The 13,021-nt window shown below is 47.0% G+C and overlaps 1 protein-coding gene across 1 annotated transcript in view; it reads left to right on the top strand.

The window, feature by feature from the left end:
* The window catches only part of PODXL2 (podocalyxin like 2), a 100,041-nt gene extending 90,306 nt beyond the window's left edge, over nucleotides 1–9,735 (top strand). The window contains 1 exon segment of the mRNA XM_029601316.1: nucleotides 3,665–9,735. Coding sequence (XP_029457176.1) covers nucleotides 3,665–3,871 — 207 coding nt within the window. The 3' untranslated portion in view covers nucleotides 3,872–9,735.
* Nucleotides 9,736–13,021: the final 3,286 nt, after the last annotated feature.

The following is a 13,021-nucleotide window of genomic DNA, read 5'->3' as shown; positions in this document are numbered from 1 at the left end:
GGCTCTCCTTATCTTGCTACTCTTTGCCCTGTGGCCTTCCTGCCTTACTCTGTGGCCCTCTTGGCCTTTCTGCCTTGTTCAGTGACTTCTTTGGCCTTCCTGTCCTGCCTTGCAGCTTTCGGGCCTTCAAGGTTCACTTAGCCCAGACTTGTGGCCTGTTTTGGCCTTGTTTGTTTTCTTTCTTGCTCTAATCCTGTCTTTGTCCAATCCTAGTGTAGTCTTGTCTGGTCCAGTCTAGTCCCTGTCTCCAGCCCAGCCCAGGCCTTGTCTTGTCTTGTCTAGCCCTGTTTCTATTCCAGGCCTTACCCTTACTTCTAGCCTTTGTTTGCTTTGCATACAGTATCAGCCCTATCTCTAGTCCTAGGTCTTGCCATTGGCTCCGGCCCATGTCTCCAGCTCTGCCTATATCCAGCCTTGCCTGCTTCCCACCAAGTCTCCTGCTCCAGGCCTTGGTTCCAGCCTGCATCTCCAGCCCTGCCTGTATCCAGCCCTGCCTGTTTCCACGACCTACCATATCTCCTGTTCCAGCAAAATCCTGCCAGCCACCAGAACCCAACTTGTGGGGAGGTGGCTGGTCCAGGCAAAAGACTGTCTCTAGTCGTGTCCTGTAGGGGTAATCCCTGATCAGCCTGCCAGACTGTGACACTTTTTGGATCATTCCTAATATTCTATTTGCTTTTCTGACTGCTACTGCACATTGAGCTGAAGATTTAAATGTATTGTCCACAAAGACTCTCCTAGGTGGTGATTTCTAATATGGAACTCAGTAATGTGTACTTGTAGTTGATTATTTTCCTCACTTTGACTTGTCCACATTAAATTTCCTCTGCCATTTAGATGCCCAATCTAGCAAAGACCTTCTGAAATTCCTCACAATCCGCTGCTGTTTTAACAACTTTGAATGATTTTGTGTCATCTGCAGTTATGCTCCTTCACTCATTTTTCCCTTTTCCAGATCATTTATGAAGATGTTAAACAGCACTCCCTATGGAAAAATGACCACTTCTACCCTGTTTCCTGTCTTTTAACCAGTGATCAATCCACAATAGCACATTGCCTCCTATCCCATGACTTTTTAATTTCCTGAAGAGTTTCTCATAGGGGACTTTGTCAAATGCCTTCTGAAAATCCAAATACACTATATCACTGGCTCACCTTTATCTACATATTTGTTTACACCTTCATAAAATCTAAGATTGGTAAGCAAGACTTCCCCATTAAAGCCATGTCTATATATATATATATATATATATATATATGTCAAATAACGGGGGGTGCTACGGAGCAATCCCCGCCGGGGTTTTAGTGTGCCCTTGGGCCTCAGCCCGACCCCAGACGGATCCAGGACCGAACCGAGGGTTGACGGCGTGTTCCACCATGGTTGACGATCTGACCCTCTGCCAGGCCGGCAAGCTCCCATGGCCAACAACATGATGATGTTGGAATGTGAATGGTCCTCCGACCATTCCGAGCCCTTTCGGACCTGCTGCATGGAACAGCATGGAGCAGCAGGCCTGGCCTGAGGTCGAGGGCAGACGGGCCTTGACACGTAGACATGACAGCAGGATCGATGCAACGGCATCGCGGACGAAGACATGACAGCAGGGTCGATGCAACGGCATCGCAGACGAAGACTTGACACCACGGCTGATGCGAAGACATTACGGACCAGTGGTCGATGCGATGACATCAGGAACAAGACATGATACCAAGAGTGATACAATGGCATCCATGACAAGACGAGGAACTTGACGAAGTCCAGACGAGACTAGAAGCTGGGCGGAAGGACATTGGCACTGTCTCTCAGGGCGCCCTACTCAGCCCACCCGCGGGACTGAGTCGCGGACCACCCTGTCCCACTGCGTGCCCTACACAGTCTGAGGAGGCTGGTCATGGACCACACTGGGAGTGGGACAAGCGCAGGGAAGGATCCAGTCGAAGCAGAACTCCAACGAAGAAGCCGCTGTCGTCCGAAGCTCCACCAACGGCTGGCAGGACATGACGGCTCAGGAGCACAGGACACCAGTCCACCTGTAGGCTGGTCCACTCGGGCACAACCTCATCCGAGGGACCTCTGGCCTCACAGGTACCAGAAGGCTCAAGAACGCTGAAGACGAAGACATAGGAGCAGGACATCAAGGAACCTGGAACATCAGGAAACAGAAGACCAAGACGAGACACCAGGACACCTGGACAGGGACCTCAGGCACGAACATGACTTGGCATGACGAGACGAAGCAACAAGAACTCCATGGAGAAGATAAGAAGACCTGATGGAGCTCTGGCAGGCAGGAGCCTCCAGAGTGAAGCAACTCCGCTGCAAGGCAAAGACAGAATGACGGAGCAGCCCTTTTATAGGGCTGGGCAGGAAGTCCACTCCCTAGGTGGGGCCAGCACACTTCCTGTGCCTGGCCCTTTAAATCTTGCAGAGAGGCATGCGCCGTGCCTAAGGAGCAGCAGGAAGCTGTGCAGGACCGCGGACAGCGGCCTGCACTGACGTCAGACGCCAGGAGCGCAGGGCTGGGCCTGAGGAGCAGGCCCGATGACGGCAGCAGCTCCGGCCGCTGCAGGAAGCCCCGGGGGCGGCTCCAGCCGCCACTCCAGCCCGGGGATGCGGCATTTGCGCCGCAAAGATAGCATTGGCGTCGGGGGCGGTCCCGGCCCCGCTGAGAGGACGCTGGGAAGTCTACGGCACCGGCCACGGTGAAGAGGGACATCTGGGGCGGCCTCCGGGCCGCGTGGGAGCGCAGAGTCTGCGGCTCCGGCCGCGTGAGAAGGCCGACAGCGGCGTCCTGCCGCGTCGGCTGAAGAGAAACAACATGGTGCGTGAGTCTGCTCGCGGGGGGACCCGCGGGCAGCGCGATTCATAACAATATATATGGCCAGTGATTTTGTTTTTCTACCATTTTGCCCAGTACTAATGTCAGGTTCGCCTGTCTCTAATTTCCCAGATCACTGCTGGAACCCTTTTATAAAAATCAAAATCCTTATCACTTGCTTCCTATCGGGATTGTGTCCTTTTAACAAAAATAATTGGTAGACTATAGTTGTAATAAATTTCTTTCAAATAAACTGGCAAGATATCTGCCCTAAACAGACTGAAGACAGTCGTCTTATGAAACGTTAGGCCAGACAGTGATGTCCTGGTTATATAGACTTATGTGCTCAAGCCCAGTAGGGCCAGTCACTGCCTCACGCCTTGACTCAGTTTTGGTCTCATTGGACTGGACCTAGATATCTATGGCATGATGCTAGGTACAAACATGTCCACTGCCTCATTCAAAAGTCTTTTATGGACTTTCAGGACAGGAAAAAGGAAGCTTTTACAGGTAATCTTTCCATGTATGCAGTTTAAGAAGTCACAAACACAGAAGTGCACTTACCATGGACAGAAGCAATAATGATCAACAAACAAGTTGTAGGTGGAATGTTCTTATTGGACAGATTAAATACATCAGTGATGTGCTTTCAAGAGCTCTGCCACCCTTTTTCAGGTCTAACCGACCAATAAAAAGATCGCACCTGCAGCTTGTTAGTTTAGGTGCACAATACTTTACAATAGTCAGTAAATACTAGGCTGCAGCACTTGAGATACACTGTATACCTTCAGGGGAGATTGGTAACCAAGCTTCTGCTGTTTGTATCTCCCCTTTCTCCCTTCCAGTCTCATGGCGAGGAGCTGCACTTTGTTGAGAACAGTTGCCATGACAACCCGACTTTGGACGTTACCATGGACAGTCAGTCAGAGATGCAGGAAAAGAAGCCCAGCCTGAACGGCGGTACCGTGGCTGCAGCTGACGGCTGGAACGTCTTCCTAAACAAGGCAGGGAAGGATGAGGTGGCAATGCAGGAGGAGGACACTCACCTTTAGAGATTGGTTGCAGAGACTGCATAAATCAAGGGCTGTGGGAGTGGGCCGAGCCTCAGGGACGGCTTGGAGGAGGAGGGGGTCCGAGTGATCGGCGAACCATGGCAGACTGGATGCAGGACTTGCAGTGTTCATGTTGCTGTTTGGAAGTCCCCCTCCCCCTGTGGGATTAGGATGTTCAGTTTGTAGCACTGACTCTAGCCAGCAGAAGTGTCATGTCTGTGAATATGTCCTCCCTAACATTGCTTTGTGATAGTGTAAAATGAAACGACTCAAGCTCTGAAGGAGACTTTTGCAAACATAGAACCTGTATATAGTAAGTGGCAGCTTGACTTGGCTGTACTCCGCTCCCTGGTCATGCACCTATGGTCAGTGTTTAGTTGTCACCGCTGTTCTGTCGCTGGCCAGAGCTGCTTGTGCAGGAATGCACAGCTCCGGGTGACTGGTGCTATTCCTCAGTGCTGTGCACCCTGCTGGAGGCAAAATATAACTTTCTAAATGCCTCCTCTTGCCCCTGGGTTTGGGAGCTGCCTGTATAGCGTAAGCTAATTATGTGAAACCTTTTGCACCAAAAGTGCAAAACTTTAAATTTGCAAAACAAAAACTTCACTTTTTTGCACACCCTGAACAGCCTCTTGGCATGAACGTATTGTGTATTTAAATATTTTTTTCCACAGGAGTTAATTCTCAAAGGATTTGCGTGCATAAAATTGGGTTTTATATGCGTAAATGGGCTTTTGAAAATTGCTATTTTATGCACGCAATTTCTTTGAAAATTCACTCCATAGGGCTAAGTTTTCAAAAGATTTTACATGTGTAAATGGGCTTTAGAAAATTGCTAAGATATATGGTACTTTTACTCCAAATATCTGGAAATGGTGTTCCTATCTGCAAATTGAAATATACATTTTCTTCTGTGCATATATCAATTTTGCATATGGTAAATTTTTTTGCCGGAATGTGCCATAAGCCCTTGATGTTTCTCGCCATTGCCGGTGCAAGAGTGCTTTCAAAGTGCCAATTTCTTGTGACGTGATTTTTGAAAAGAAAAATGGACTGTTGCCATAGCCTTAGAACAGGCTCGATAATACTTCCAGGAAGGCATCAGTAGCTGAAGGGGAGTGCAGAAGAAGTTGTAGCATACAAAGCTTCTAACTTTCTTTGTACCAGCTCATTTTACCTCCTGTGGGTGGATCATTCTATATTAATGCTCTCAGCCCTCAGCTCTGTAGTTTGGCACAGATAACATTTCCAGGGGAGGGGCAGATGTTATTTTAAATCCTTTCATAAGGATCCTGCTCTGGAGGGGGGGGGGCCTCAAGCTAAGCCCTTCTCCCCGCCCTTCCTCTACAAACCCTGCTTAAACTTCCACCCTTGCTGGCCCAGAAAGTCAAGGACTTGTTGGGAATAAGTGAAAGTGCAAGTTAGCCTTCCTGTTGTTGCAAACTCAAGCCTAAGTTTTCTTGCAAAATTATGTGGAAAAAGTGCATGGCTCAGAGCTTGCTACCAGGGCCAGCCCTGCTCAGAAGCTTTTTGGAAGCTTAAAAAATGAGGTCTGTTTAAATGCTACTCTAAAGCTAAATAGACTGCAAAACATGTATGCATTCTCTGGTGCTTTTAACCATCTGAAGAGACAGCTTATTATTGTTAGCTGAAACTGTGTTTTTGCTCTCTCTCTCTCCCTTTATTTTCTGTCCCTCCCTTTGTTTCTCTTTCCTTCTCTCATTACCTCTCCCTCTGGCCTTCACATTATTTGAAGGCTGCAGAGGACATGCATACATACTACTGGCAGCCTCCTTGTAAGGCTGAACAAATCTGTGAATTAGAATGGAGATCTGAACAGCAACGCGTACAAAAACTGTTTTCTTATGACTATATTTTTGTTTGGTCTTGTTTTGGGAGATTTGAATTTCTGCAGTGCTTTGTGCTATACTGTCTCTAAGTGATTTACAAACATATTACAATATTATCCATTTATATCTGGGGTACAGTTTATCATTCTCAGATTTACCCAAATGTTAAAGGTGAATAGTACTTACCTGATAATTTCCTTTCCTTGAATATAGTCAGTCTGGACAAGTGCATTTTGCACGCCAACCATCAGTTGGAGACAGAGAACAGGCTCGCTGATGTCATTCCTTATATACCTCCATGCTGACACCAGCCTGCCAGTATTCCTGTAACAAGCCAACTAAGGACAAATTGATAGAACCATAATAGTGGTTATTATAACTACATTTATCATTATCATGCTCATTATGATCATTATCTTTAAACTAGTGCATTTCCAGAAAAATCTAAGGCAGAAGCAATAGTAAATGAAGTGTCTAATAGTTACATAAGAAACCACTTACCTGCAGCAAAGCACAGGAAGCCAATAATGCTTTTCGACCCTGCTTGTTTACTTGTGAAAAATATTTGCTGGAAGGCATAGAGTGAAGGAGACACTGAAGATAGCAGTAGCATGGGGAATGTCCTGAACTAGTCAGTTTGTATTCAAGGAAAGGAAATTATCAGGTAGGTGGTAATTTCACCTTCCTCTTCATGCAGTCAGATCATGTCAGACAAGTGGGATGTACCCAAGCTACTACAACGTCCAGAAAGGGATGCAAAATAGACCAAGATGCTGCTCTACAGCCATCGAGGAAGAGACCAACTGAAACTCCACCCAGGAAGAAACCTGACCCCTTGTGGAATGACCTGGAATCTAGTTCGGCAACTGAGTACCAGACTCCACATCAACCTCTGTAAACACCTATTTAAACCAGAGCATCGTCATAACTCTAGCGGACACCCCACTTCTCTATAGAACAAAAATGAAAGATCTCCCGCAAAAAAGCTAGAAATCCTGAGATTTTGTAAAGGATGTCCCTTTTGTCCAAGGATCTAAGCAGCATGCATTCTTCCAAAAATGTTGATCTGCTAAACAAAAAGCAGGAACTTCACTGGTTAAAATGGATTCTGAAACTGCTTTTAGTAGAAAGGAAGGAACCATACGAAGTTGGACTCAATCATTGAAAATCAAAAGAAAGTGTGTATTAGTAGGAAGAGCATCTTCAGAATAAGCTGTTTAGCAGCACTATAGCCTTAAAAGAAGTAAACTGTGATCCTGCCAAAAAAGACAAAGCTAATTTCCACTCCAAGGTGGAAATGGAATCCACAGCGGATATGCTTAGCAGCTTTCAAAACGCGAGACATCCAGGTGAGATGACTGTAGCCTGTCTTATATATGCGCTCTTATAGCAATAGAGGGCCACCCCCTGCACCAGGAGCACCTTCAGAGCCAATCCCTTAGAAAGGCTTTCTGGCAAATATCCAGAAGGGACTGATGTATTTCCAGGAGTAATGCAACACCCAGAACACCAAGCCTCAAAAAACTTCTCAATACGCACAGAGGTCAAGGAAATGAAAAATGCTGTAGTCGTCGGGAGTGTAGCCACCATGGCCTGAGAATAGCTATTCCTCACTAAAGCGTGCCCTTTAAAAGGCCAAACTGTAAGACAAATTGATCAGGATACTAGTGAAATATCGTACCCTGGCGTAAGAGCACCTTGTGAGGCGAAGCCTAGAATGACTGCTGTACAGTCCCCCGGAAAACCAGTGTGTGAGGACTAAAATCGTCATTTTCTTTCCAAAACCAATCTGGCCCAAGCCCAGCAATAGGAGCACTCGCTGAGAAGGAGAAAGCTCTCCTGAAAGGACTTTGCTCTACTCAGCCAATCATCGAAAGAAGGGTACAGCACAAACTCTTCATGGTGGTACTGGCTGCTATACGGCACAGTCACCTTGGAGAAGGTTCTCAGTTTTGATGCTAGCCCAAAGGATAGCGGCTGAAACTGAAAATGGGAACCTAACACCGCACATTTGAGGAAATGCTGGTTATCCTTCCAGATGGGGAAAATGAAAATAAACACGACAGAGCTAAAGTACCGAGTACTGATCTTAAGGTTTCCATCCTGAGGGTGGACTACCTTTAAGAAGTCTGGAACCACATCAGATCCAGAGTGGGACAAGAGGACCCCACCCCCTTTAGGACCGCCGTGGAGAAAATGGAGTAACGTCCTCACCCTTCCTGGCCTCCTGGAATGGGAAGCGCAGCCTTCAAGCAGCCACTACAGACTAGCTCTTCCGCCTGGCTTCCCGCAGTTGAATAGCAAGGGAAACCACAAAGGCGGCAAAATTAGAATAAACTGTAGGCTATAACCATTTTTTATTAACTCCTGGATGCATTGGTCCCCCGTATTTTAAAAGGTAGATGGTTTTTGTCTGTTCTATCTCTATAACCTGGGATAGGATACCCAAGCCCTCACTGCGTTGCTCAGGAGGAGCCGGGGTCTGCATTACTGCCCTTCTCTTCTTTCATAGGTGGAAAGGAAAATGACTCAGGTGGAGCCTTAGAGTTGCCCCATACCTTTGCCAACCTCTCCAGCTCTTCACGCAACAAGAGCTGACCATGAAAGGGCTGCCTAGTCAAATCGATTACAGAAACAGAGAATGCTGATGAGAAGCACCTCTAGAACAACCACTGAACCATTGTCATGGACGCTACCCCTCTGGATGTGGAGCACATCAGAGCATATCTGATCCCCATCTAGACACAGGAGTCCCTGGTTCTAATTGTGGGAAATACTACCCCAAGTCTTCCTGGGCATTCTGCACCAGATGCATTTCATATCTGCCACAACATAGCCACATGCAGTGATCAGAAAACCATGCACATAGCCCTAAGGCCTGTCTTTTGTTTTTGTTGTTTGCATGACATTAAGTGTCACCAAGATGTCCACTGCTGGAAAATGAAATTACATATTCTCCTGTCAATCCTTCACAAACTTAACAGAGTCTACCGGAACAAGGGAGGTTCTGTTACCCACTAGAAGACCTAAACATGCACCCAGCGGCTGAAAATTAAAGATACTAAGCCTTTCCCATGGAGGAGACCATGGCAGCAATATCTATCCCTGTCAGGGAACATCCTTTCCCACTTCAGGGAATCTGTGAAACCAGCCAGAGAAAATTTGCCAGGGATGTGGCTGACCCAGAACTAGGAACTGCACTTTGTGGGGTGGTATTCTGTGCAGACAGACAGACAAATCAGGGACCGCCATTATTGCCCTTTTTAGCAATTGGAACAGCCGTGACAGACATCTGTGGTGCTGGAGATTCTTCCTTGCATTCCTCCACAACGCAGAAATAACAGGGGAACCAGGAGCGCAGAAGGCCAACTCTCCTCAATGGAAGAAATATCACACTCATCCTCAGGAAGGTACTCCCTCCTCCAGGCTCTCTTTACTGATCCCTTGTGAAAGTATGTCCCTCAAGGGAATCTCCTGAAAATACTTGTACTGCTGTGCTTAGCCTTTGCCATGCTGGGCTTCAACTGAGAGCAATGATACTGGGAAATTGCAAGGAGTTCCTAAAACTGCACCCCCACCTCTTATAAAATACTTGTAGACCTTTGGCAAAAGAAAAAAAAAATCTCTGAAATACAGTGTAGAGCTAGAAGCAATTATTCTTCACAGATGAAGCCCGTATTACTGTTGCTGCCACCATGCCAGCCTAAGAGGCACGCTGAGATCCAAAAAATGTCCCTCATGGTCAAGGCCAGTGCGACCATTAGGCAGGTCTAGGCAGCCGCCTAGGGCGGCATCAGTGGGCAGGGCACCACTGGGATACACAAGGGTGCCATTTTCAAAATGTGATAGGAGGAATGACAGCAGTCATAGAGCACTTACTAGGTTTGTGCAACATCATGAAAGAACATAAGAATTGCCATACTGGGTCACAGCAAGAGTCCATCAAGCCCAGTATCCTGTTTCCAACAGTGGCCAATCCAAGTCACAAGAACTTGGCAAGTACCCAAACATTAAATAAATCTCAAGCTACTATTCTGTATTAATAGCAGTTTATGGATTTTTCCTTTAAGAACTTATCCAAACCTTTTTTAAACCCAGTTACACTAACTGCTGTAACCATATCCTCTGGCAGTGAATTCCAGAACTTAACTATGCGCTGAGTGAAAAAGAATTTACTTCGATTTAAATGAGCTACTTGCTAACTTCACGGAGTGCCCTCTGCTCCTTCTTTATCTGAGAGAGTAAATAACTGATTTACATTAACCGGTTCAAGTCCTTTCATGATTTTGTAGACCTCTATCATATCCCCACTCAGCACTGTAAGAGACCATAACTCTATTTATCTATCACTGTCAGAGGAGCACATTCAACTCCGGGTGGGTTTGGTGGGAGGGGGGGCGGGAGCCAGTGTTACATTGATCTACCTAGGGCATTACAGACCCTTGCACCGGCCCTGCTCACAGTCAAGGAATGGAGGAACGAATTTCCCAGCACTGTGGCAGCTATGGTGGCCAAAGGGCGTCAGCAGAAACCAAAAAAAAAAAAAGTCCCTCAAGGCTACAGAAGGAAGACCAACAACAATGCCCCAAGTACTGCAGCAACCACAGTCGCTGCAAAGCGACTGAAAAATCCACAACATGCTCTTCAGGGCTACGGGATAGAGGGACCATTAAAGAGAAATCACTGAAGCTAAAAACTCCTTTCCCCCTCCATGCAGGCCCATATTTTACCCTAGTCTCCATTCGAATCCAGGGGTGCTAAGCTTTGGAGGCAGATCCTGTAACTGCATCCTACCCCTATAAAGGCTTGCATACTTTGGCAATTTCCTGCAAAATTGTTGCCCAGAGCCAGGAAGAAGCAACCAGTGTGGAATGAGGCTGACCTATTGTAACAGCAGCTGCTGTGGATTTAGAACCACCGAGGTTCTTAAAACGCGCCTCTCCAGGCTCAGGGCAGGAGGGCTGCAAAAAAAAAAAGGATGCCGGAGCCGCTTCTGAAACCTGGGCTCCAACGGGAAAATGTAACCTGAACGTCTCAGCCAGTGATTACCCTGTAGCCATATCCCGCAATGGCAGTCTTGAGCTTCACAGCAATCCTGGCAGTATCTACTACTTTTGTTAGTCTACAGGCCGAGCAGAGCACATTTCTGCAAGGGTCTGTTGAGCGATCTGCTTGTACCAGCATCATGTTTGTCACTGCATGACACGCGGTCCTCAACAAATAAAGGGACACCTCAGACAGTATCAAATCGCAGACCAGTGCCTGCTGTTTTTGTGCAATTTCAAAATGGTTGCCTGTACTCTCAACCGTTTACCTGCAGCCTGGTTAAAAAAAAAACAAAAACAAAAAACAGAGCTGCCAGTTACGAAACCCAGCTGAAAGGCTGGGAAGACTTACCCGCACTATTCCATCTCTCCTGGCAGCAGTCAGAGCCCACCTTTAAAGGCACTGTGTTAAGACCTCATACTGTACAGCGTATGGGCGTTACATTCCCCGTGCTATCACTCTCCCTCAAGCATTGCCTCAGTCCAAAATGCCCAAACCAGGCACACATGCAGATTTCATCTACTGCCCAGAGGGTAGCTCCGCTCTCCAGTTGTCACGAATTTCTGACTGCCGAATAGCCAGCATTCCTCTTTGTTTTTTTTAAACTTTTACTGCTGAAACCAGAAACATGTTTAAGACTTTTAAAAAGAAAGCTGTAACCAAATCCTGAGAGCAAGGAAGGCAAGGAGGAGAGAAAGCGGGTAGAAACCCTTTTATTTTTATTTATTTTTTTAATCAGTCCTCCTGGTTACTCTTTGGTCCTGGAGTACACCACTGAAGAAGGAAACACAAGGATTTGGACCTGAATTGGCTGTGAATACTCAAGCATGTACTGTCAATATGAGTGGAATATAAAATATTTTAAATAAGGAGAATAGAGCAGAAGTGGGTAGGAAGGGAGGAGAGAGAGGGAGCCAAGTCTTAACACCGGTAGCACTCTGGTCTCCGGTGGTGCTCCACTGAGGGAGAGAGCCTGAAGCTGTCACCTAAGGAGCTGCCAACCACAGAGAGATCCTCTTCAGTTTAGGGCAGATGCATTCTCCATCCTTCAGATGAAGGATGGAGAATGCATCTGTCACCTCAGGAGCTATGCACCAGAAGTTTTCTGTTCACCCAGCCTAACTAGGCCTTCACTTCCAGCAATGGAAGCTTGTTACCCATCTGCTGGAGATAAAGAGAATACTGACAGGCTGGTGTCCGCACAGAGATATACAAGTGACATCAGCAAGCCTGTTGTTCTCTTATCTCCATCTGCAGGTTGGTGTGTATAACCCACTTGTCTGGACTGATCTAAGTGGATGGAGAGTGAGCAGCCTTTCCCAGCTGACTCCTGGAGTCTCCTCCAACAGATTGTATTTTCAGAGTATCCAGAAGGAACATGTACATGCACTGGCACCCATAGGAGCTGCAATGTAAACCGGTATCTATTGCATACAGGTGGAAGGGTATTAGACACCCTTGGCAAACCTTCAAGCTCAGGCCCTCCCCCATACACACCTGCCCGTTCGTGGAGGTTCTGGCACAGCATCACAAACTCTCACTGTCCTCGCATCCTCTGCCAAGTTATGCATTCTTCTTCCTTTGTCCCTGTCAAATGTCCAGGATTCCTTCCCCCCCCCCCCCCCCCCCCTCTGTCCGGCATCTCTCCTCGTCTCTCCTCCCCCAGCATTCTCCTCTCCCCTTTGCTCCTTGCTCAGCACAGCAGTACTGCCCCCTTCTAGCAGTGCCTATCATCCTCTCTCTCCATTCCCCCACCTTCAGCTGCTCGACACCCTCTCTCCAAAGCTGACCCACCCTTCCAGATTCCCTTCAGTCACCACTCCCCACTTTTTCTCCAGCATCCATCCCCCTCCCTTCTGATGCTGTGCCTTAAAACTGGGGCGGCAGCACTAGGAAGATCTCCTGGCCCCCCCCCCCCCCCCCCGACACAAAAAAAAATTGTGCCCTAGGTGACTGCCTAGTTTGCCTAGAACGGGCTCTGCGTGCACATTCGCGATGGATTTCCTGAAAACCTGACTGCTTCTGTAAAGCTCCAGGATGGGAATGTCTACTTTAGGTGACAGCCTAATGTTCCTTTGTCAAAAACTGTTATACATTTCAATTGCACAAACAAACTAAGTTTTAGCAAGATGATCTTCTCAGAATAATGTGTTTTGAATCTTTCTGTTTTAAATGTCTTTTTTTCCCCAAAGAAATATGTGTATAGGAAAACATCATGGGCAAAAAAAGCTCATAAATAAATCTAGCACATTTC

Source organism: Rhinatrema bivittatum, chromosome 4 (genome assembly GCF_901001135.1).
Source record: "Rhinatrema bivittatum chromosome 4, aRhiBiv1.1, whole genome shotgun sequence".
Taxonomy (NCBI): domain Eukaryota; kingdom Metazoa; phylum Chordata; class Amphibia; order Gymnophiona; family Rhinatrematidae; genus Rhinatrema; species Rhinatrema bivittatum.
The sequence above is the reverse complement of the archived record's forward strand: the minus strand, read 5'-3'. Positions and strand labels throughout refer to the sequence as shown.